Source organism: Lithobates pipiens, unplaced genomic scaffold (assembly GCF_037356315.1).
Source record: "Lithobates pipiens isolate NorthernLeopardFrog02 unplaced genomic scaffold, aLitPip1_a1.2 Scaffold_22, whole genome shotgun sequence".
In the NCBI taxonomy this organism is placed as follows: domain Eukaryota; kingdom Metazoa; phylum Chordata; class Amphibia; order Anura; family Ranidae; genus Lithobates; species Lithobates pipiens.
In genome coordinates this window covers 66,706,303-66,731,704 of record NW_027507784.1, presented here as the reverse complement: position 1 = coordinate 66,731,704, position 25,402 = coordinate 66,706,303, and the positions used below count along the sequence as shown (strand labels likewise).

Here is a 25,402-nt window from a genome sequence, read left to right as displayed (position 1 = left end):
ATGAAGTACAACAGGTCAGTGGGACATTCCTCAGATCACATTCCTTGTACCAACCTTGCAAGCACTTATCTATGTACAGTATAGCTTTAATCTCAGTTGTGCTCCAAAACTTTACTGCATGAAAAATGCAGGGGGGGGGGGGGGAGAGCGCAGCCGAATACCCTCCCCCCCCCCGCCAGGATAACAGGCAGGTACACTGCATATGTGAGGGGGGGGAGGGGGAGCCGGCGCGGCCGATTACCTCCCCCTCCCCCCACCAGGAGAATCGGCGGAACACAGCACATGCGAGGGGGGGGGGAGCCGGCGCGGCCGATTATCTCCCCCCCCCCCCACGAGGAGAAACGGCGGGTGCTCCGTACCTGCGAGGGAAGAGGGGGAGGCTGACTATCTCCACCTCCCCTCACCAGGAGACACATGTCCGAGACCCACCAGGAGTGCGTTTTTTTTTTTTTTTTTCGTCCTTATCAGTCTGAGCGCAGGTCCAGCCGAGCAGGCAGCCAGAGCGCACGGGGAGAGAGGAACCGCCGGGCGGCCGAACACCCCCGCCCCCCCTCACAACCCGCCGACACTCCGCACAAGCGAGGGGGAGGGGGAGCCGCGGCGGCCGACCACCTCCCCCCTCCCCCGCCAGGTGAATCGGCGGCGCCGAGCACATGGGACCAAGGGGAGCCGGCGGGCGGCCAACCAACAGATAGGCTCTTTAGCAATGGAGAGCAGAGCCAGCGGCAGCCGATCACCCCCTCCCCCGCCACCACATGAACAAGGGGAGAGAGGATAAAGCGGCCGCGGAACACCAGGCGGGCTCTTAGCAGCCCCTGGTGACTGCCGTGTATGGCAGTGTAACCAGCGGCGGCCGATCGCCCCCTCCCCCCCACGCAGGGAGAATCAGCCGGCCGCCACGCGGGTTTGGCGGCCGGCTTCCTGGGGAGCTAGGAGCATGAGGAGTGGGCGGGCAGGGACAGCTGCATCCCCGCTCCCCCCTGGCATGAACGCGGGCGGGCGGCATGCCATTCAGAGGGAGCGGAGGGTGGTGAAGGATGGCTGGACTGTCGCCCCCCCCCCCCACCACCACCACCAACCACGCTGCAGGAATAAGGGCTGCAAATACCCCCACAGACGGCAGAGCGACCTCCACCCAGGTGAACGCGGTGAAACCCGGGGGGGGGCGTCGCTCCAACCCAGAACCGTCAATCCCCCAGACAGGCTCTTCTTCTGCTGCGGCCCACTCAGAAACCCTAACGACACTGGCCCTGACAGAGGAGGAGGCTTAAATAGCCCTCTCAGGCTCCTCCTACAAATACAGGCTGGCCTGCGGCCAGCCTTCAACTTGTCTGAAATATCTTTGTTGTGATATTAAGAGTACCCTTCACTGTACAGGACACCATCTGTCCTGGCCAAACTTTTTCTGAAACAGAGCATAATGTTGGCTTTGTGATACACACGTTGGTACCCTTTTCCATACACTTTGGGAATTCCCAGCCTTACAGCCTTTCTTGCACTTTGTTCTAGCCAAGATACAGCATATCGCAAGCTGTGACGTAGCTGCCAACCCCGCAGCAGTCCTCCTCCATCTGACCCAAATGTCTTGTAAGAGGTATAAGAAATCCTTGTTCCTCCAGTTGTTGAATGCCTAAAAGTTGTGTTGCCTGGAAAAGCCAACTTTGAGACAGTTTGCCGGGGTGAATGATATACAGGAAATGAAAGAACTAACTGCAGCCCTCAGGGATAATGTCTCTCTGATAACATAAAAAATTGTATTACTGGAACAAATTTAAATATTCATCTAGATACAATCAACTACTTTGAACTGTCCGGCCTATATCCTGTAACCTAGGGCTTTCCAGTAGTCTGGAATCTGTTCAAACTTGGCCAGGGAACTTGGCTATAACATTGGACTCTAGTTTGCCTATTCATCTAAAAGGCCTCCTTTCTTTCCCTGACTTTTTCCCCTTTGTACATCTCCCTTTCCAACATTACCTCCCCCCATCCCTTCCCATTTTTTTTCTCCCCCAGGTTGAATGTTTTACTCAATACACCTCCAAAAACTACATCAGATTTAAAATTCATTTGGATCTGGAATGTTTTCCTGGATATTGTTTAAATCTTCTTCTTTTTCTTTCTGAAATAATGAAAATTCTGTGCAATTGTAGTTATGTCTTCATGACTATAGTACGGTATATACTGTATAGTCCGTCAGAAACTTAAAACATTTATCTGTGTTATTTGATTTCCTTGCAATAATTACTATTTGCATGTAGAAAATTGTCCATGTTCGTTTGTGTTAGCCCTTGTACACACGGTCGGAGATTCCGACAATCAAATCCGTCGGATTTTGTCCGAAACTGTTGCATACACACGGTCGGACAAAGTTGTCGGAAAATCCGACGTGATTACGTTATTTCGTTATGACGGGACTACGTTCATGCTAGTAGCCAATAGCTTTGGTGTAGGAATTTGATCTGAGCATGCGCGGCACTTTGTCCGATCGGAATTCTCTACACATGGTCAAGTTGGAAAAGTTGGTCCATCAGATATTCCGACGGAAACAGTCCGAAGTAGACCACACACAGTCGGGAATATCCGTCAAAATGGTCCGATCAGAAACATTCCGTCGGAATCTCTGACCGTGTGTACAAGGGCTAAGACACTCCCTGCGTGGGAGTTTTTGTGCAATTGATGGTTGGGAGGTGACAATTCTATAATAAAGAATGTAAAAAAAAAACAAAAAAAAAGGTACCCTTCACTGGAAACACCTGAATTCACATTCGTTTGGCCAAATAGTGGTGAGTGTGCCAAACATTTTGCTATGTGGTGTCATCTGTATGTTGCAGCACAAGGAGAGGAAGAAATTCACAATAAGCCATCAATAACTCACTTCACTGACTTCTCTGCTATTGCGGACAATAATTTTTGGGTTTGATGCCCACCAGTGCCATTTACTGATAGATAATCATTGCCTTCGCTGCGGTGCACTGGCTCATTGCGCTGAAAGTTCCTGAGCAAAGGTTCAGATTTCCTCTTCTCAGTGCTTTGGGAATTTTTCCTGCAGTTATTCAGATCTGCTGGTCTAAATAGGTCTCAGTTTGACCTCCTTTTTCTGCAGTTTGGTATGACTTGCCTTTCGTCAAATATTTGCTTCTCTTTGATTGGTACTGGTCCCAACTCCTTTTGTATTCTGGTTATTGTCCCCTATCTGCCATATGTCTTAATCTTCTTTATGTTTCTTGGACCATGCTTGTATGTTTCATACTGTATGTCTGACTATAATGCCGCATACACACAATCGGAATTCTCGTCAAAAAAAGCTCTCACGGTTTTCCCTTTGGAATTCTGACGGAATTTCGCTCAAACTGTCTTGCCTATACACAGTCACACCAAATTCTGACAGTCGATAACACCGCGACATACAACACGTTCGACGGCACTATAAAAGGGAAGTTTAATGCTTCCGAGTATGCGTCGAATTGTTTCCAAGCATGCATCGGAATTTTGCGTGTCGGAATTTCATACACACGATCGAAAAATCCGATAGAAAGGTTTTCCTTCCGAAAAATTAATAACAGGCTGTCAATCTAAAGACAGTCGGAAATGCCAACAGAAAAGGACCGGTGGGCATACACACGGTCGGAATATCCGATGAAAAGCTCCCATCGGACTGTTTACATCGGTAATTCTGGCCGGGTGTACGCGGCATTAGTCTGCTTTCCAATTCAGCACCTAAGGGCCATGCAGTCAAGCTTCGGGCTTTTTTGTAAGGGTGAAGGCCATGTGCTTCTTAAACTGTGCATCATAGTGACAGCCTATATTGGCCACCGGTGACATACAGTAGAGTATCCACCCTTATCTGTGATAAAATTGTTCATCAGTATTTGGAACTTGTGCTTGGCTCAGTTTTTACTCTTCAGCATTTGAATACATATTACTCAATTACATGGTCCTGAAGGTGGGCCCAATGACTAGTTCTCCATTCATATTCCCATCGCACACGTTCCTGGTAAAGGCTCCAAGATACTGGGTGCTGCAGCAACCACCAGCTGGAGATTGGATCTTACATGACACAGTGTAGATATTTGCCAGCACACAACGGATGTTCAAGTTGAGTCCAAACGGCTTTTTATTGAAGCATGATCACATAACAAGCAAGAGAGTGCAATGTTTTAGAGTCACGCATGTGATGATAATCACATGAATGACGAAAGGAGTCCTGCATGTCTCCAAAACGTTGTACTCTCTTGTTTGTGATGTGATCATACTTCAATTAAGCTGTTTCGACTCAACTTGAAGATCCGTGGTGTGCTGGCAAAAATCTACACTGCAACAACCAGCTGTTGTGAGGTCATTCACTGTAAACGCACTTTGTTCAGTGAGTTACATCATACGTTTTCAGAGAAAATATTCATCTTTGTCTAGCTAATCACTTAACGAGTTTGTGGACTGCCAGAATTCTGACAATCTTGTTGTTATTTCCTTACTCAATAACTGTTTCTTTATGAGCGCTGCCTTTGTGTAGATGGATCGGAGATGAGAGATGGGTCAGACAGCTTGTAATAACTGAACCTATGCCGGCGGTATGTTAGTTTGTAGAACGCTCCTGTTGTTTTGATTCAGGGTGTGCTGTGATCACTGAATGATACTGAAATGGAGATTTGTTTGTGGGCTTAGGCCTTAACTCCCCTGACACCGGTTTCCTGGCTATGATGATAACCTTTGCAGAAAAACTCCAGACTGAAAGAAATGGCAAAAAACAAAAACAAATGTAGAACTGAATTATGAAGGGGTGTATGCATAACTTTTTTCACACAACTTTCACCCAGAATTTCTTTTTAATCAATTGGATCCAAGAAAGTCCAGCAAGCACCAGGACCGTCTCCTACAGTTGATTCAACTGCAGGATCGGGGCACCACCAGTGCAGAGCTTGCTCAGGAATGGCAGCAGGCAGGTGTGAGGCATCTGCATGCACAGTGAGGCAAAGACTTTTGGAGGATGGTCTGGTGTCAAGAAGGGCAGCAAAGAAGCCACTTCTCTCCAGGAAAAACATCAGAGACAGACTGATATTCTGCAAAAGGTACATGGATTGGACTGCTGAGGACTGGGGTAAAGTCATTTTCTCTGATGAATCCCCTTTCCGATTGTTTTTTGCATCTGGAAAAAACCTTGCCTGGAGAAGAAAAGGTTAGCGCTACCATCAGTCCTGTGCCAGGCCAACAGTAAAGCAGCCTGAGACCATTCATGTATGGGGTTGCTTCTCAGCCAAGGGAGTGGGTTCACAGCCAAGAATAAAGAATGATACAAAAACATCCTCCAAGAGTAACTTCTCCCAACCATCGAAGAACAGTTTGGTGACGACCAATGCCTTTTTCAGCATGGTGGAGCACCTTGCCATGAGGCAAAAGGCATAACTATGTGGCTTGGGGAACAAAACACCTACATTTTGGGTCCATGGCCAGGAATCTCCCCAGAACTTAATCCCATTGAGAACTTGTGGTCAATCCTCAAGAGACGGGTGGACAAAAAAAACCCACAAATTCTGACAAACTCAAAGCATTGATTATGCAAGAATGGGATGGCATCAGTCAGGATGTGGCCCAGAAGTCTGACAGCATGCCAGGGGGAATTGCAGAGGTCTTGAAAAAGAAGAGGTCAACACTGCAAATATTGACTCTTTGAAATGCTTATAATTATACTTCTGTATACCCTGTGGCAACTCTAGGAACAATATATAGGGGGGGGCACATACGATACCACAGTCAAAATTGGAGGTGGGCACTAATAATTTTCATTACTAAAGCATGGCACTGAAAAAACGAAATAAGTATTAATTAATAAGATTACAAAATACGATGCGGTATGCAATGATACCTTTCTATTGTACTAACCTAACACTTAAAAAGACGTTTGGTGTCAGCGGAAGCACTATTAACCCCCAGCACTGATGTCAGCCGACGCACTTTTAACCCCCAGTATTGTTGTCAGTGGACACACAATTAACCCCCAGCACAGGTGTCAGCGGACACACTATTAACCCCCAGTATTGTTGTCAGCGGACGCACTATTAAACCCCAGCATTGGTGTCAGTGGACGCACTATTAACCCTCAGGATTGGTGTCAGCGGACACACTATTAGCTATTGGTGTCAGCAGATGCACTATTAACCCCCAGCATTGGGGTCAGTGGACGCACTATTAACCCCCAGCACTAGTATCAGCGGACACATATTAACCCCCAGCATTGGTGTCAGTGGACGCACTATTAACCCCCAGGAGTGGTGTCAGCGGACGCACTATTAACCCGCCAACATTGGTGTCAGCGGACGCACAATTAACCCCCAGCATTGGTGTCAGCGGACGCACTATTAACCCCCAGCATTAGCCCCCACACTCCACAAATTTCCACCCCAGTCATCCCACTAAGGACTTTGCTCAGCCTCAGTGTGATGGCTCACTCACCTCTCCTCCTGGTAGTCAGCTGGTGGCCCGTCTGATCTTCTGCCTCCCGAGCCCTCTCCTCCTGGCTGTCCAGTCCCTCAACCCAAGCCTAGGGCATCCCGAGAACACCACAATCTCCTGCCCTGAGTGGAGGCCAGATCGGTGGCAACAGGACCCTGGATCCGGTGGCCGGGCACAGCCTCCGAGGGAGCTGGTCAATCAGTGCCTAGGTGGGTGGGGCAATGGGCGGATGCCCTCTCCGCTCTGTTCTCTCTGCTCTACTGTGTCTGTTTGCTTTGTTGTGCGTGTCAGACAGTAGAAAAAAAATTTCCACTATGTGAGAGCCACTGCGCACTGCCGCATGTGACTCCCAGTGGGGGGGGGGCACAAGTGTTAGCAAGAAATAACCAAGGGGGGCCATTGCCCCCTCTTGCCCCCCCCCTAGCGACACCACTGAGTATACCATAGTAACATCTGACAAAAGGATCTAAAAACAGCAGACTTTACTTTTAACAAAATTTATATTTGTGTAATTCTCAAACTTTTGGCCATGGCTGTATTTGTTATTTATGTACTCCACACGGCCTAATTTCTTTATTATTTAATAGGGATTTTGGAGTGTTTGTGTGCCCCGAAAACAACATTAGACTCTTTCTATGCCTATGCATTTTACTTACATTGTATTAAAAAAAATCCTGCAGTGCAATAAACACCTAAAGTGTACCACACAGATGTGAACCAGGGCTTGGTGTCAGTTTTGATCAGCAGCAATTTTTATGGGATAAATATTTAAGTATATGCATCTTTAATTATTGTACAACTTCACTGCAGACCTTAATATTTATATTTTTCATGTTTCGTCTCTTCACCAGATACACAATACTGTCACTCTTACCATATCATGGATGCTCTGGGGGAAAGTTTGTCGGTGACAAAACGATGCGTGCCACTGGAGCATTGCTTGAACACGGGATGCAGGGACAGTGGGAAGCACGGCCACAAGGTATGACTTTAACGCAATATATTAATTTTCAATTGACTGTGAGCATAGAAAAACAGAGAAGAAAAGAGTCCCAATAGTCACTCACCATAGTGGTCGTGGACTAAGCTTCGTAGGTGGGGCGAAACACGTTGGTGGAGGGCATGGCTTAGACAGGGCCATACAAATGAATTAAGAGTGCAGCTTCAGGCTATTGTAAGTCCTTATACGCTGACAATCGCTGGGAGTGCAGGCAGGGAAAGAGCTCACCTCGGCTCCATAGAGGCCAGTGAGGAAGGAAAAGAAGTCCAAGGAGCCGCACATCATATAAAACCTTCATGTAAAGAGTGGAAGCGGCCTCAGCCTAGACTCCATCCAGGCCACACCTTGACATGTTTCACCCTGCCAAATGGGAATTTCCATGACTAAGCCCCGTGGGCGGGGGGAAACATGTCAGGGGTGTGGCCTTGACAGAGTCTAGGCTGAGGCTGCTTCCACTCTTTACATGAGGGTTGTGTGTGATGTGCGGCTCCTGGGCCTTCTTTCCCTTCCTCATTGGACAGAGCTAGGCTGAGGCTGCTAATACTTGCATGGTGGTTGGGTTTGTTTGGTGTGCAGCAATCAGCACCCTTTTCTTCTCTGTTGAATACATAGAGCCAAGATGGGCTCTTCATACCGATCCTGTACCTACAGTGGAGTCCACAGTTTTTCTATTCTTTTATTGCATTGCAATACAACTCACAGATGGTTTGCAAGTGCAGTTTGTTGCACTGCCTAGGCATGTTAAGGCACCATTCAAAATGAGTGGGGTTGCATTATGTTGTAATCCCTTGTACAGCAGCACTCAGACTGAGAGGAAGGGGTGTTCTGTATTTACATGAGAAGGAATGTGTTCACAGGTGGAGTAATTAGAGAGCTGACCTCATCAGTGCTCCTACAAGGTCCAGCCTTGGGGATGGGGAGGTGGCTTGGCAGCATGAATCTGACTTAGTCAGAAAAAAAATGCAGGTCACCAGGCTGACTGTACTCTGTAAAGGGGCTGTGTGTATCCCAGGACTGGATGGATGGAAATACAAATCCTTTAGCAGGAAATACGCAATTGGTACATGCATTTCATCAGTGTATTTTGTTTCTTGGAGTTCAGCTTTAAAGCGGTTGTAAACCTCAGACATAAAATATGAATAAAGCATATCCCTCTATAGTGTTTAGTCTCATTTAAGAGCACTAATGCCCCATACGCAGAAAGATCAGAAATTCAGTCGGAAAAACCTTTTATGGTTTTTCAGACGGAATTCCGCTCAAGCTTGGCTTGCATACACACGGTCACACAAAAGTTCTCTGAACTTTCGACCGTCAAGAACGCGGTGACGTACAACACTACGACAAGCTGAGAAAATGAAGTTCAATGCTTCCGAGCATGCGCCGATTTTTTTCCGAGCATGCGTGATTTTCTGCGCGTCCGAATTGCATACAGACTAACACATTTTCGGATAGGAACTTTTTCCGACTGAAAAATAGAGAACCCGCTCTCAATCTTTTGCTGGCTGGAATTCCGCCAGCAAAAGTCCGATGGAGAATACACATGGTCAGAATTTCTGACCAAAAGCTCACATCCGACTTTTACTGGCAGAATTTCTGACTGTGTGTATGGGGCATAAGTGTCATTTCTGTCTGCTACCTCACTTCTCTATCTGCATGAGTCACTTTTGACAAGTTTTCATGACACCAAGAGAAAAAAGTGACAGGGGAGGGACAGCCTCCGCTCTGTTTCTTGGAGGTGCGTGAAGGGGGTGTGTCCTTTCCCTCCAATCAGCTCTCAGAGCTCTCCTCACTGAGCTCTTCAGAGTGTAACTTCAGCTCTCGGCCACGTTTTCTAAAAGCTCAGACAAGCTTTATAAATTCTGCACTTTAACCACTTTCAGACCGGACCATTTTGCTGGTAAATGACCAGAGGTCTTTTTACACTTTGGCACTGCGCTGCTTTAACTGGTAATTGCGCGGTCATGCAATGTTGTACCCAAACAAAATTTGCGTCCTTTTCTTCCCACAAATAGAGCTTTCTTTTGATGGTATTTGATTGCCTCTGCGATTTTTATTTTTTGCGATATAAACGTAAAAAGACCGCAAATTTTGAAAAAAAATGATATTTTCTACTTTTTGTTATTAGAAAAATCCAATAAACTCAATTTTAGTCATACATTTAGGCCAAAATGTATTCAGCCACATGTCTTTGGTAAAAAAAAAGTCAATAATTGTATATTTATTGGTTTGCGCAAAAGTTGTCACATCTACAAACTAAGGTACGTTTTCTGGAATTTACGCAGCTTTTAGTTTACGACTGCCTATCTCATTTCTTGAGGTGCTAAAATGGCAGGGCAGTACAAAACCCCCCCAAATGACCCCATTTTGGAAAGTAGACCCCCTAAGGAAATTGATAAGAGGCATGTTGAGCCCATTGAATATTTTATTTTTTTGCCTCAAGCGATTGAATAATGACAAAAAAAAAAATATTTTTTTTTTTTTACACAAAGTTGTCACTAAATGATATATTGTAAAAAGGAAATGCTAGTGCGCTCCACCTGAGTTATCCTACAGAAAAGAAATAATGTATCTAGGAAGCAGCCAGCATAAAAAAGTGTTCTCTGCACCAGAATTAAATATATGAATTAGTAAAAATGCGGCGCTACCAAAAAATTGCTAAATAAAATCAGTGTGTAATAATCTCAAAATAAATGTGAATAAAATAATATCCACTAAATATAAATACAATAGGTAATGGATTAATTTCAAAAATTCAACAAATATACATGAATGCAATAAATGTGCAAAAATAGTGAATAGAAATCCGTGGAAAAATATTCAGACACCTAAACAATCCACATAGACAATCCAGATGCAAACAAACATAATAGAATATCCATATGAAAATTATAAAAAACAATAGTGAAATAACGTGAAAAAATAAATATTTAGTCCATGATTAAAGTGCATTAGTGACTAATGCCATTGCAAAATAAATGGATAAAGTTCATGCAAAAAAATGTGATCAGACGATTCCCACAAGTGACAAATCACTGCAAACTTCAGTGCTTAATGGGTGCACCAACTATTTCCCCCAGCCTCTCACCTCCAATAACTGGTATACAGGCACTGTATAAAAGGGTAACTGCTGGCTTCTATTTCGTTCACACTGCTTCACCGCTGATTAAGTTTTCACTGTGAGGATATATATTACTTGTCCTCCCAATAGCTCCAGGATATCCAGACCATAAAGAGTAAAAGAACACAGAGGGCTCTCATGTGCAGTAACTTCGCTATTTTATTGAAAACAACAGTAAAATCCACACTTACATTTAAGATAACAGCAGAGTGTGCAGCAGACGCGGACTTCCGGTTTCGGCCGAAAACCGGAAGTGATGGGTCCGACACCAAATTCCTTCCCTGACGCGTTGCGTTACAGAACGTAACTTTTTCAAAGGGCCTTTGAAAAAGTTACGTTCTGTAACGCAACGCGTCAGGGAAGGAATTTGGTGTCGGACCCATCACTTCCGGTTTTCGGCCGAAACCGGAAGTCCGCGTCTGCTGCACACTCTGCTGTTATCTTAAATGTAAGTGTGGATTTTACTGTTGTTTTCAATAAAATAGCGAAGTTACTGCACATGAGAGCCCTCTGTGTTCTTTTACTCTTTATGGTCTGGATATCCTGGAGCTATTGGGAGGACAAGTAATATATATCCTCACAGTGAAAACTTAATCAGCGGTGAAGCAGTGTGAACGAAATAGAAGCCAGCAGTTACCCTTTTATACAGTGCCTGTATACCAGTTATTGGAGGTGAGAGGCTGGGGGAAATAGTTGGTGCACCCATTAAGCATTGAAGTTTGCAGTGATTTGTCACTTGTGGGAATCGTCTGATCACATTTTTTTGCATGAACTTTATCCATTTATTTTGCAATGGCATTAGTCACTAATGCACTTTAATCATGGACTAAATATTTATTTTTTCACGTTATTTCACTATTGTTTTTTATAATTTTCATATGGATATTCTATTATGTTTGTTTGCATCTGGATTGTCTATGTGGATTGTTTAGGTGTCTGAATATTTTTCCACGGATTTCTATTCACTATTTTTGCACATTTATTGCATTCACGTATATTTGTTGAATTTTTGAAATTAATCCATTACCTATTGTATTTATATTTAGTGGATATTATTTTATTCACATTTATTTTGAGATTATTACACACTGATTTTATTTAGCAATTTTTTGGTAGCGCCGCATTTTTACTAAATGATATATTGCTCACACATGCTATGGGCGTATGTGAAATGACACCCCAAAATAAATTCTGCTGCTTCTCCTGAGTACGGGGATACCACATATGTGGGACTTTTTGGGAGCCTAGCCGCGTACGGGGCCCCGAAAACCAAGCACCGCCTTCAGGCTTTCTAAGGGCGTAAATTTTTGAGTTCACTTCTCACTACCTATTACAGTTTTGAAGGCCATAAAATGCCAAGATGGCACAAAACCCCCACAAATGACCCCATTTTAGAAAGTAGACACCCCAAGCTATTTGCTGAGAGGCATGTTGAGTTCATGGAATATTTTATATTTTGCCACAAGTTGCGGGAAAATTACAAACTTTTTTTTTTTTTTTTTTCACAAAGTTGTCACTAAATGATATATTGCTCATGCATGCTATGGGCATATGTGAAATGACACCCCAAAATAAATTCTGCTGCTTCTCCTGAGTACGGGGATACCACATATGTGGGACTTTTTGGGAGCCTAGCCGCGTACGGGGCCCCGAAAACCAAGCACCGCCTTCAGGCTTTCTAAGGGCGTTACAGTTTTGAAGGCCATAAAATGCCAAGATGGCACAAACCCCCCCCCAAATGACCCCATTTTGGAAAGTAGACACCCCTAAATTTAGGGGTACACTAGTGAGACTAGGTAATAAATGGCGGGTGCCCTGAAACTATAAAAAAATAACTAACCAACCAGCGTCACCTGTAACAGTTATATGGTGATCACTGGTGAAAGGGTTAACTAGGGGGCAATCAGGGGGCTTTATGCGGTAGTATATGGGGGTCCCTGGCGCTATAAAAAGCTGCGGCGAACCTAAATACCTACCTGCCTAACTAGCGTCACCTGTGACACTAATACAGCGATCAGAAAAACGATCACTTATTAGGCTGGGTTCACACTGGAGCGATGCGGGAACGCCACGAATGTGCGGCGGGTTCCCGCATCGCATGCCTCCCGGCGGCAGTTCACACTGCCCTATGCGAACTGCTGGGAGTGTCAGTGAAATGTTACTGACACCCCCAGATCAGTTCGCATATCGCAGTGCGATCTGCAAACTCGGATCGCATGGTGTGAACACCCATGCGATCCGATTCTGCTGCGGGCCAAAAAAAGGGTCCCGTGCGAATTTGCGGCGGGTGTGGCGGGTGCGGCGAATGGCTGAACTCGAATCGCACAGAGATCGGATGTGATTTGCACTGCAGTGCGTTGCGAATCACATCCGTTCTCATAAACCGCTGCAATGTGAACCCAGCCTTAGTGACACTGGCGACGGGGGGTGATCACGGGGTTAAACCTTTATTGGGGGGGTTAGGGGGGTACCTTAGAACTAAAGGGGGCTAACCCTAACTGCCCTAACAGTTATTAGTCACAAATGACACCCGCCGGGTGATCAGGGGGTTAAACCTTTATTAGGTAATAAATGGCGGGTGCCCTGAAACTATAAAAAAATAACTAACCAACCAGCGTCACCTGTAACAGTTATATGGTGATCACTGGTGAAAGGGTTAACTAGGGGGCAATCAGGGGGCTTTATGCGGTAGTATATGGGGGTCCCTGGCACTATAAAAAGCTGCGGCGAACCTAAATACCTACCTGCCTAACTAGCGTCACCTGTGACACTAATACGGCGATCAGAAAAATGATCGCTTATTAGGCTGGGTTCACACTGGAGCGATGCGGAAACGCCGCGAATCCGCGGCGGGTTCCCGCATCGCATGCCTCCCGGCGGCAGTTCACACTGCCCTATGCGAACTGCTGGGAGTGTCAGTGAAATGTTACTGACACCCCCAGATCAGTTCGCATATCGCAGTGCGATCTGCAAACTCGGATCGCATGGTGTGAACACCCATGCGATCCGATTCTGCTGCGGGCCAAAAAAAGGGTCCCGTGCGAATTTGCGGCGGGTGCGGCGGGTGTGGCGGGTGCGGCGGGTGCGGCGAATGGCTGAACTCGAATCGCACAGAGATCGGATGTGATTTGCACTGCAGTGCGGTGCGAATCACATTCGTTCTCATAAACCACTGCAATGTGAACTCAGCCTTAGTGACACTGGCGACGGGGGGTGATCACGGGGTTAAACCTTTATTGGGGGGGTTAGGGGGGTACATTAGAACTAAAGGGGGCTAACTCTAACTGCCCTAACAGTTATTACAGTCACAAATGACACCAATGCAAAAAAAAATAAAAAATGACATTGGTGTCACTGTGACTGGGGGGCAGGGGTAATTGGGGGGGTGATCGGGGGGTAAAGGGGGGGTGTGAGTGTGCCTGGCATGTTCTACTGTGTGTGTAGAGTGTTGGTGCAACTCACCGATCCGCTCTCCTCCGTGTCGGAACGAAAAATACCGACACGGAGGAGAGAATACATCACTTCCTCTCCTGTGTTTACATTACAGGAGAGGAAGTGATGTCACGGGGGATTTCTATTCGTCGGGAGCGATCGCGAGGGGGTGGCCATGAATGAATGGCCGCCCCCTCATCCCGGATCGCTCTCGAAGGAATGCCGACCGCCGCAGGCACCGGGGGGGGCCCGATCGGGCCCCCCACCCGCGGGCAGGCAGGGACTTATATATACGCCCATATGCCTGCCCGTGCCATTCTGCCGACGTATATCGTCGTGCGGCGGTCGGCAAGTGGTTAAACAGCTGTAGAGAAGAGAAGACTGCAGATAAACAGGTACAACGTATGTAGGAGGATTTTTTTTCATCTCTGTGTTTCAACTGAGGCCAGTCACTTCACTGGGTATATGTGAGGGTTTATAACCACGTTAATGTTGGAAGAACCATCAGGCTTGGGCCTACCTGCCTGCCTCTAAGCTGCCTTTGCCTGACTGAAACCTCTGCCTGAGCCATCCAGTAAGGAACAAATCTCTGTCAAGAGTCATTCTTGTGTTTGTAATTGTCAGCGTGAGCTACTGGGCTCTGTAAATAACAGGCAATTTACAACAAAGGAGCAACATAGACAGTAGAAAACATTCAAAAGGAGCCTAGAGCTCCACCCTCTGGCTGAATAAAAGATGATCATATCATTTTCATATACAGTATTTCATATTTACACATTTTAAAAGAATAAATATTTTTAAAATGTATATTTTTTTTTAGTCCTGATTATATTGTACAAAAACTTGAGGGGGGAAAAAAATAATATAAATAAAACCTTCTCTTTGTTCCTGCAGGTATGCACATCATGCTGTGAAGGGAATATCTGTAACATGGCTCTGCCCAGGAACGAGACAGACGCCATCTTCTCCACCACATCCCCGCTCAATGGCTCCCAGAGACATTCCACACCAGGCCTCGGCCTCCTCCTGTGCCTTCTATACTCTTCCTGGTTATTCCTGACATAGAACTGTCAAGGACGGCAGCAAGAATGATCTCATACGTGTACTGTGTACATGGGATTTATTTATATTTGGAATGGACGCTGTATATTTTGTATATTGTTATTTTTATATATTCAGTGGATTCTTTAGTCAGAATTATTTTTTTATAAATAGTATAATTATTATATGTGGGGTCTTGTGAGAGCAGAACCTTTACTAACACATAAGACAAAGTAAATAGGTCCTTGCTATTGGCTAATGTGAAGATCCATGTCCAATCAAAAACCTTTAAGGAGCAAAAGAGAGAATGGCATAAAATTGCTGCTTATCCATGGCTGGATGTTTTTTTTTTTTTTTTTTGGAGTTCAAGAGAGCCTAAATCCTTGTGCACTGGTATCTAGTCTCTATTTGCATTATGTTTACAATTGGTCTCTTAATAGATTGCTATTCCCGGCTGTACATGCATGTCCCATACATGCTATTGCATTTAAATAGCTTTTAGGCTCCATTCTATGCATTTTTTTTTTTTTAGCAAATTTTATTTTCATTTTTTGTTTTTTTTTACTGCAATTTTGCCCCAATTTATTTTTATTTTTTTTAGACAAATTAGTTGTGTTGTTGTTAAAAACGCAAATCGTGGTAAGGCTGCATTCAAACCTATACAGTTTTATTGCTTTTGCATTTTGCAGATTTGCACTACAGAACGTGTTCCATAGCAAACCATGTTAAATGGCCTGGTGTGCAAATCTGCAAAATGCAAAAAGCACTAAAAATGCATAGGTGTGAATCCAGCCTAAAAATGCACTACATGCATCTTCTCCATTGAAGTCTATTGAACCAAAAAAAGCAAAAAAAAAAAAAAAAGCAGCGTTTTGCATTAAGGTTAGATTCACATCTATGAATCTAACTTGCTTTTGAGCGTTTCTGCAGCGCTTTTTGCGGTGCTTGCCGCATTTTTGGACATGTGCATTTGTGCCGTGTTTTGTGTTTTTTCTTTTTTTTTACAGTGTGGTTGCTTAGCAACCAGCTATATACAGTGTAAAAGAAAAGGAAAAAAAAAAACCCAGCAAATCTCGGCAAAATCGCTGTAAAAACGCAGTAAAAACACGACAAAAACACGATACTTGCATTTTGGATGCGGGTCCATTGACTTCTATTACATGCAAAATGCTGCATTTTGCTTGAAAAAAAGTCCCCGACCCTTTCCAAAAACGCAGAGGCACAAAAATGCATTGATGTGAACATGTTCCATAGGAACCCAAGTTAAAAAATGTCCTTGCATTTCTGCAAAATGCATCAAAAAACGTATTTGTGTGAATCAAGCCTAAGGCTGGATTCACACCTATGCATTTTAAGTGCTTTTTGCATTTTGCAGAATTGCACTACAGTCCATTTACCATGGTTTCCTATGGAACACGTTCTGTAGTGCAAATCTGCAAAATGCAAAAAGCACTAAAAAAGCATAGGTGTGAATCCAGCCTTAGGCTTGATTCACACAAATACGTTTTTTGATGCATTTTGCATCGGACGTGTGTACGTGGTATTCGGCAGGCCATACATGGGTGGATTTTCTAAAGAATTTTCTTTTGAAAATCTTATCTAAGAATTTTCGTTCGTATTTTGCACCATTAGTGGGCTGCAGCAACAGCCGATTTTCGTGCGGCCATCGAATTTGAGTAATCGGACATGTTGGAAATTTTTGGAAAAACAAATGATTTTCTAATCAATGATGGGAGAATCATGTGAGAAATGTAAATCAAAAAAGAAATGCGCATGTGCAAGAAAAAATTCCTGGAAAGAAAAGAAGATTCCCAGCCACCAAAATTATTTTCTGTAGCAACATGAGGTGATATTGAAGGCTCGGTTGATCAAATTTGTTTAAATCAATGATGGCACCATCAGATCACAAAATGCATGAAATTTCTGATTTTCCAAAGAAAATTCTTTTGAAATTTTGACCATGTATGGCCAACCTTAATCACATGTATCCTCACACACAGAATGGGGGTTATTTACGAAAGGCAAATCCACTTTGCACTACAAGTGCAAACTACAAGTGCAAAGCGCACTTGGAAGTCACTGCAGTCGCTGTAAATCTGAGGGGTAGATCTGAAATGAGGGGAAGCTCTGCTGATTTTATCATCAAATCATGTGCAACCTAAAATGCTGTTTTTTTTTATTTTCCTTGCATGTCCCCCTCGGATCTACAGCGACTTTACTTCCAGTGCAATTTCAAGTGCACTTTGCACTTGTAGTTTGCAATTGTAGCGCAAAGTGGATTTGCCTTTCGTAAATAACCCCCATAGTGCTCTTGCAGATAGGGGGCTTGCATGACCAGAGGAAAGAGAGGGGCGTGTCTGACCGGGAGAAAGAGCAGGGGGGCGTGTCTGACCAGGAGAAAGGGAGGGAGCGTGTCTAATAAGGAGAAAGGGAGGGGGCGTGTCTACAAAGGAGAAAGGGAGGGGGTGTGTCTAATAAGGAGAAAGGGAGGGGCGTGTCTAACAAGGAGAAAGGGAGGGGACGTGTCCCCTGTTTCCATCAGTGTCCTACCTTAGTGGCTCAGCGGCATGGGTGGGTGGCATAGCAGGTCTAGACGGAGGCACACTTCCATCCAGGGGTGGAGGGGGCCCTGCCTGTCACCTGCCCTGGATTAGTTATATGCGGTGCTATGATGTGGGCGGCCCAGGTGCCAGCACCATAGCAACGAATGATGCAGTATGTCCTGCCCCCAGAGCTTCATTGGTTGTTAGGGTGCTGGCGGTCGCCCCATCTGCACCACATGATCCTGATTCAGGGCAAACTGCATTCTGTGTTTACGGCACGCTGGGGAACCAAGGAGCCTTCCTGCTCCGGTAGAAAGATAATAATTGGACTAGTACTCTGGTAGAATAACGCTGGCTTTATTGAACCAATGATAAAAACACCCAAACACCGATCCTGTGTCCTGAGTCATAGCCACCCACGCTCACCTCCCATACAAGTTCCACATTGATTGAGCTGTTTGACATTTTCTATGTTTTATACAGATTCCTCTGACACACAGGGTGAAGCCATCAATTAACTCTTCATTTATGAAGGTCTGCAGGTTTAGAATGAACCATCTTTCCCATTATAGCCAATTATTGTGTGCTGTGTGCTCAGCTGTCCAACAGCTTTCTTCTTTTTTTTCTTACTTTTCCATTAAAGTTTATTTCCACCTTTGCAGTCAAACTAAGATAACACCTCTTTAAGTTTTTTTTTTTTTTTTTTTTTACATGTTCCCATTCACATAGCATAACTTTAAACAAATATAAAAAAAATGTATTTCAGTGCTAAAAAACTATTCCCTAAAAAAAAATCAAAGCAGGACCAGTAAATGCCGGAGCCGGGAGGAAGGATCCTAGATGGTGCTCTGTGTCCGATGCAGGGGGCCCTCTGGATCCCTCTTTCAAGCCCTGGCGAAGTGAAGACTGCAGGGACCCCTGTGGCACCATCATGGGGTCCTCCTGGAGGAAGGCAAGCCAAAAAAAGAATGGCAGAGAATGCAGCTACAGAGGGAGGGGGGGGGGGTCACAACCCATTTACACTTATGTGTTGTGGAAATGCACATTAATGCCCGGTACACACTTTTGGACATTCAGACCACAAAATGATTTTTTTCCAGAGGGATTTTGGGCCAAACTTGTCTTGCATACACACGGTCGCACAAAGTTGTTGGAAAATCAGATCGTTCAGAACGAGGTGACGTAAACCAAGCACGTCGGGGACTATAAACGGGCCAGTAGCCAATAGCTTTCGTCTCGTAACTTATTCTGAGCATGTGTGGCACTTTGTCCGTCAGAATTGTCTACACATCGGAATTTAGACGATTGGATTTTGTTGTCGGAAAATTTTAGATCCAGCTCTCATACTTTGTGTGTCAGAAATTCCGAAGGAAAAAGTCAGATGGAGCGCCCACACGATCGTATTTTCCGACAACACGATCCTATCCGTTTTCCGTCGGAAAGTCCGACCGTGTGTACTGGGCATAAAATGCACATATTAACACGCATTACCACAAGGCATGGCAATGCACCGCACATAGAACATTGGGATTGGTACAGTAGAGCACAATGCACTGCGCACCGCATGTATGTGTATTATGGTGTGCTGCAATTTTTATTTTTTTTTAAAGGGTCATGTATACTTTTTCATTTTTAAATGGTGTTTAAGAAGCCGATTCCTAATGAATGGATTTTGCTCTAACATAGCGATTGCCAAAACGCATTGCATTACACACCATAAAAAGTGTGATTGGGCTTAAAGGTCTTCTGGAATGATTCCTACACCATACACGCTGACAATCAAACAACCATCGAATCCTCTGCTCCTCATATAAACTCTGTGGGTATTTTTATTCTTTGATGGCTGATTGTAGCATTTATGCACTTAATAGTTTTCACTCATTAACGAGATTAATGAACCTTCCTAGTTACACGGCTCAGTGATGCCCAACCAGTCCGTCTGCAATATCTTTAATTCTCTGCAGGCATCTGCAAACGTCACTTAATGGATCCTGGCGCTGGTTAAAGGGGGAATAAACATAATTTGTTACTTATCTAATGTGTTAGCTTTGGGTGGGCACTGGGACATCAAGTTAAAGAATATGTAAACCCAACATTTCCTATTCCTGATCTGTGCCCGCTGTACCATGTCCTTGTAAGAGAATGTCTCCTGATCTCTTTGTATTGCTTCCTTTGTTTGAAAACCCTAGTGTTTCTGCCAGTCCCTCTGTTTTCCTATTAAAAACTGACCACACTAAGCAGGAGTACACACTGTGGTCGGATCTCTAGTTGTGACGGGAACACAGCCTGTTCTCCTCCAATGTCCTGACACACCCCCCGCTCTGCACAGCCATGCATTGAGAAGATCAGTGTGCTGTTGTTCTATTCCCCCCAGCTTTTGTGGCTGAGAATAGAGGGTATGTAATCACTAATGAAAAATATTTTTTTTTATATATCTGTTCACAAATGTTTTGCCTTTCATTTCTATTAAAAATGTAATGGGTCGTTTTAGAAGGTGATCGTTTACAATCACTTTAAAGTGAACCTTCAGTCATTTTTTCAACTTTCTATCTATTAAATCTTCTGCCCTTGTTGTTTTAATTTTGGATAATAAAACATATTTGTTTTCTGCCAGTAAATACCTTATACAGCCCACTTCCTGTTTCTTGTCTGGTCATTAGCCTAGGCTTATGAAATCATGCACAGCTCTCTCACTCATGCTTGTGAGAGTTTGTCAGGAAGGGAGGAGGGATGAGTCATAAGAGGGCCAATGAGAGCTGCAGAGCTGGGGGTGTGCCTGTTAAATCCAGGAAGTGAACAGGCAGCAGCTTCAGCTGCCCACAGTTGAAATGGATGCAACCAGACTTAGCCCTTGTACACACGGTCGGACATTCCGACAACAAAATCTGTCGGATTTTGTCTGACGGATTTTGTCCGAAACTTGCGTTGCATACACACGGTCGGACAAAGTTGTCTGACAATCCGATCGTTCGTAACATGATGACGTTATTTCGTTACGACGGGACTACGTTCAGGCTAGTAGCCAATAGCTTTGGTCTAGGAATTTGATCTGAGCATGCGTGGCACTTTTTGTCCGATCGGAATTCTCTACAAATCTGATCGGATCATGTTGTCGGAAAATTTTATAGCCCAGCTCTAAAACTTTGTCAGTCGGATATTCCGATGGAAACAGTCCGATGGAGCCCACACACGGTCGGATTATCCGACAACACGGTCCGATCGGACATTTTCCATCGGAATGTCCGACCGTGTGTACAAGGGCTTAGAAGAGGGAGATTTCTGCAGCATATTTGGCAAGTACAGAATCACAGTATATATATAATAACATGCAAAGTGGTTGGAGGGAAGCTTCAGAATGGCAAAGATGTTTTTATTACAAATGATGTGAGCAGACTGCAGTTCTTCTTTAACTGCTGGATTTCTACATCACTCAGAGACTCCATTTGTTAGGCCTCCCTGCAGAAATTTGTGTCTCTGCTCCCAAGTTAAAGCAAAAGGACAGATCAGATTTTATGGCAGAAGAGACTCCGCATGTTTTTGCCTAAAAAAAACTTTTCCCTGGCTGTTAAAAACTTTAAAATAAAAAATTGTACACTGACTGCTGCGCATGCGTGGCAAGAAATAAAAAAAAAAACAGATATGCACATTTTTTTTGCAGCATGTGACACAACATGATATTCAATTCCATCGGCCCTCACAATACATAGCTGTTGGTGAATCCTAAGAAGTTTGTACAATTCGATTGGAGTGTGTGTGGTCTGTATAAGCTGGCAGCTGATATGTACACCGTCAACTGGGCATTCACCAAAATGAGGAGTAAAACTACAATGTTTTTGATGGTAAAAAAAAATATATATATATATTATATATATATATATATTTTTTTTTAAATGTGCTACAACAAGAAGATGGGTGAATTCATATTGGCTTCTATAATTCAGCAAAAGACGTCTAAATTCTGTGGTTGATTATTGTTGTTTTTTTGTATCTAATTTCACCAAGATGTGAAATGTAAATGGACCGTGCCAGGAATACAATGTAGATATATCAACTGTAATGTAATATTATTCACTTGATGTACAAACATATTTATTTGTTCAAACTGTATATATTGTAAAGCTTTGTATTTTTGTTACATATCCCATATATAAACTAGCTGCTGCAATGTAAAGTGTAGAATAAACAGCCTTCTGATTTTAAAATAAAAGTATAAAATCTTTTTAAAGTGATTTATTTTTTTTATTGATATGTGAATGTGATCAGAAATAATGACCTTCCCAGGTGCCTCCAATCATATCTTTATATGTTATCTATCACAGGCCTCATACACATGGTTTGTTTGTTGGACGATCGAGCGTCTGATTTTTGTCAATAGGGCACGTTCAGGATTTTGTCTAATATACTAACTATCCGCAAATTGTCCTTTGACAAACACGAACGTAGTGACGTACTATGAGAGTATAAAGAGGAAGTCCATTTCTCAGGCGCCACCCTTTGGGCCCCTTCTGCCAATTTCGTGTTAGTAGAAGTTTGGTGAGCGTTGATTGGCGATTTTCAGATCGTACAATACAAATGCCTTTTAACCACTTGCCGACGGCTACATGCCATTATACGTTGGCACAATGGCAGTGGTGAGCAAATGGGTGTACCTGTACATCCCCTTTAATTGGCTGGGCTAGCGGGCTCACACGTGGCCACCGCGCACAGCGTGCCCACGGACTCAATGTCCACCGGTGTCCAGCGATTGTGTCGGGGAGATGCCTATGTAAAAAAGGCATTTCCCCGTTCTGCCTAGTGACATGCAGGGATCTACTGCTCCCTGTCATCGGGAGCGGTAATCGCTGTCATGTCAGTGGTAGCCCATCCTCCCTACAGTTAGAATCACTCCCTAGGACACACTTAACCCCAGTCCCATCCCCCACAGTTAGAAACACACGCGAGGGAACACATTTAACCCCATGATCGCCCCCTTGTTTTTATGGCTGGGTTCACACTGCTGCGGCTAGGAGAACCGGATGTGATTCGCACCGCACTGCAGTGCAAATCACATCTCTGTGCGATGCGAGTTCAGCCATACAGATAGTATGGCTGAATTCGCATCGCACCCACCACAAACTCACACAAGACCCTTTTTTTGGTCCGCAGCAGAATCGGATCGCATGGGTGTTCACACCATGCGATCCGATTCCTGTCCGAGTTTGCAGATCGCACGGCGATATGCGAACTGATCTGGGGGTGTCATTAAGGTTTCACTGACACTCCCAGCAGTCCGCATAGGGCAGTGTGAACTGCCGGCGGGAGGCATGCGATGCGGGAACCCGCCGTGGATTTGCGGCGTTCCCGCATCGCTTCAGTGTGAACCCAGCCTAATCCCTTCACTGCCAGTGTCATTTATACAGTAATCAGCGCATTTTTATAACACTGATCGCTGTATATATAGCTAGCTATATTGCTCTTCTGTAATAGAGCTTTCAGTCAGCTGTAGGAGATTGTGCGTGTTGTCTGTGTGCCCTGACCGCAGTATACACCATTATCCACCTATATAGCTCTTCTCTAATTGAGCCATCTGTAGGAATTAGTTGGTGTTGTGTGCCTCCAGCACAGCACAGTATACACCGGTATCTACCCTTTAATTCCTGTTCTATAATAAAGGCATCTGCAGGAGTTAGTGGGTGTTGTGTGCCTCCAGCACAATATACACTACCCAATTGTTGGTTTTCCCATCTCCCTTCAGGCCATTACCATGTCTGGAAGGCCAACAAGGAGAGGCAGACAGGCACAAGCTGATAAAAGAGGGCAAGCAGGCTGTGTCTAGAGACAACAGTGCTGGTCGTGGACGCTGTGCATCGTCATCAGCACGTGGCCATGGGACACGCTTGTCCTTATTTTCGGCAGCTGGACGTGTTGAGCCGCATCATGCTGAAGACTTGGTAGAGTGGATGACCAAGCCCTCTTCATCCTCCTCATCCTCTCTCACCCAGTCTCAGGGTACTAGCAAAGCAGCTGCCAACGCATCGTCTTCCCTCGTCTCAATGTCATCATCAGTGACTCCTTCCATAGACCCACCATGTCCTCCTGAGGAGTCCCCTGAACTCTTTGAGCACAGTGTTGGGTACATGCTCCAGGAGGATGCCCAGTGTTTTGTAGGCTCTGATGATACTCAGCTAGAGGAAGGCAGTAGCGTTAGCGCAGAGAGAGAGGATGCTCAAGAAGGACAGCAATCTGGCAGTCATGTTCCAAAAGCTGCATCATACTGCAAGGTTTGCTCCAGCGATGAAGAGGGAGGGGATGATGAGGGAACTGACTCCCCGTGGGTGCCTGGTAGGAGAGAGGAGGAGGAGGCACATGTCCAATGAGGCAGAATGCCCTCCGGGGGCCAGCTTAGCGGCAGCACACCGACTGAATCACACCGCAGAGCTCCGCCTGTGCAGGGCGCTGCCTCTGCGCGCTATTCTAAAAGTTCTTTGGTGTGCGCCTTTTCAGACGAGTGCATCAGATTGCACCGCTGCTATTTGCAACATATGTCTCAAGCGTATCTCACGTGGCCAAAACATCAGCCACTTGGGCACCACATGCTTGACCAGACATATGTTGACCTTCCATGCAGCTCGTTGGCAAGCGTACCTCAAAGACCCACACCAAAGAACAAAGCGGACCTCTCCTTGCTCCTCATCAGTTGGGATCTCCAACTCCACTAGACATTCAGTCTTCTCTGAAACCAGCTCTGAGAGGAATGAAGGTGTAGAATTAGGTGTGTCACAGCCAAGTGCTTCCGGGCACTCTGCTAGTGGTACATCCACATCCGATTATAGCAGGCAAATTTCCATGCCCCAGCTGCTGGACTGTCGAAAGAAGTTCACTCCCAGCCATCCACATGCCCAGCGGTTGAATGCTAGCTTGGCTAAATTGCTAGCACTTCAACTGCATTTTCAGTTGGTAGACTCGCCCCCCTTCCGTGAGTTTGTGCAATGTGCGGTTCCTCAGTGGCAGGTCCCCAAACGCCACTTTTTCTCACGGAAGGGGATTCTGGCTCTCTACCGGCATGTGGAAGGCAATGTCCTTGCCTCGCTGGACAGGGCGGTCAGCGGTAAGGTGCATATTACCGCTGACTCATGGTCCAGCAGGCATGGACAGGGACGTTACCTGTCTTTACGGCCCATTGGGTCACTTTTCTGGCAGCTGGGAAGGATGCAGGACAAGGTGCAGTAGTGTTGGAGGTTGTTCCGCCACCACGCCTCCAAAATGCTACTACTGGTTGTGACACACCTCTCTCCTCCACTCCCTCCTCTTCTTCTTCCTCCATGGCCTCTTCCAGTGTTCTGTCCTCAGAACCAGCGGTGCTCCGTAGGCGTTCAAGGGGCTACGCAAGTACGCAGGCAAAACGATGCAATTCCGTGCTTGCGCTGGTTTGTTTGGGGGACAGGAGCCACATTGGGGCAGATATTTTGTCAGCTCTGCAGGGGCAGGCCGAGAGGTGGTTGACGCCGCGCCAGCTTAAGCCAGGATTGGTGGTTTGCGACAATGGCACCAACCTCCTCTCCGCCCTCTGACAGGGACAACTGACCCATGTGCCCTGTGTGCCTCACGTCCTTAACCTGGTGGTGCAGCGGTTCTTGGGCAGGTACCTGGGCTTACAGGATGTCCTGAAGCAGGCCAGGAAAGTCTGTGTGCATTTCCGCCGATCATTTAATGCCTGTGCTCGGCTGGCTGAGCTCCAAAAGGAGTTGAATCTGCCCAAGAACCGCCTTATATATGACATGCCCACCAGGTGGAACTCAACGTTGGCCATGCTGCAGCGGCTGCACACGCAGCAGAGGGCCA

At 45.3% G+C, this 25,402-nt stretch overlaps 1 protein-coding gene across 1 annotated transcript in view; it reads left to right on the top strand.

Moving 5' to 3' along the window:
• LYPD6 (LY6/PLAUR domain containing 6) overlaps positions 1–21,800 on the top strand; it is a 106,015-nt gene extending 84,215 nt beyond the window's left edge. The window contains exons 5-6 of the mRNA XM_077447728.1: positions 7,299–7,429; positions 14,892–21,800. Coding sequence (XP_077303854.1) covers positions 7,299–7,429; positions 14,892–15,062 — 302 coding nt within the window. The 3' untranslated portion in view covers positions 15,063–21,800. The remainder of the gene's footprint in view (positions 1–7,298; positions 7,430–14,891) is intronic.
• Positions 21,801–25,402: the final 3,602 nt, after the last annotated feature.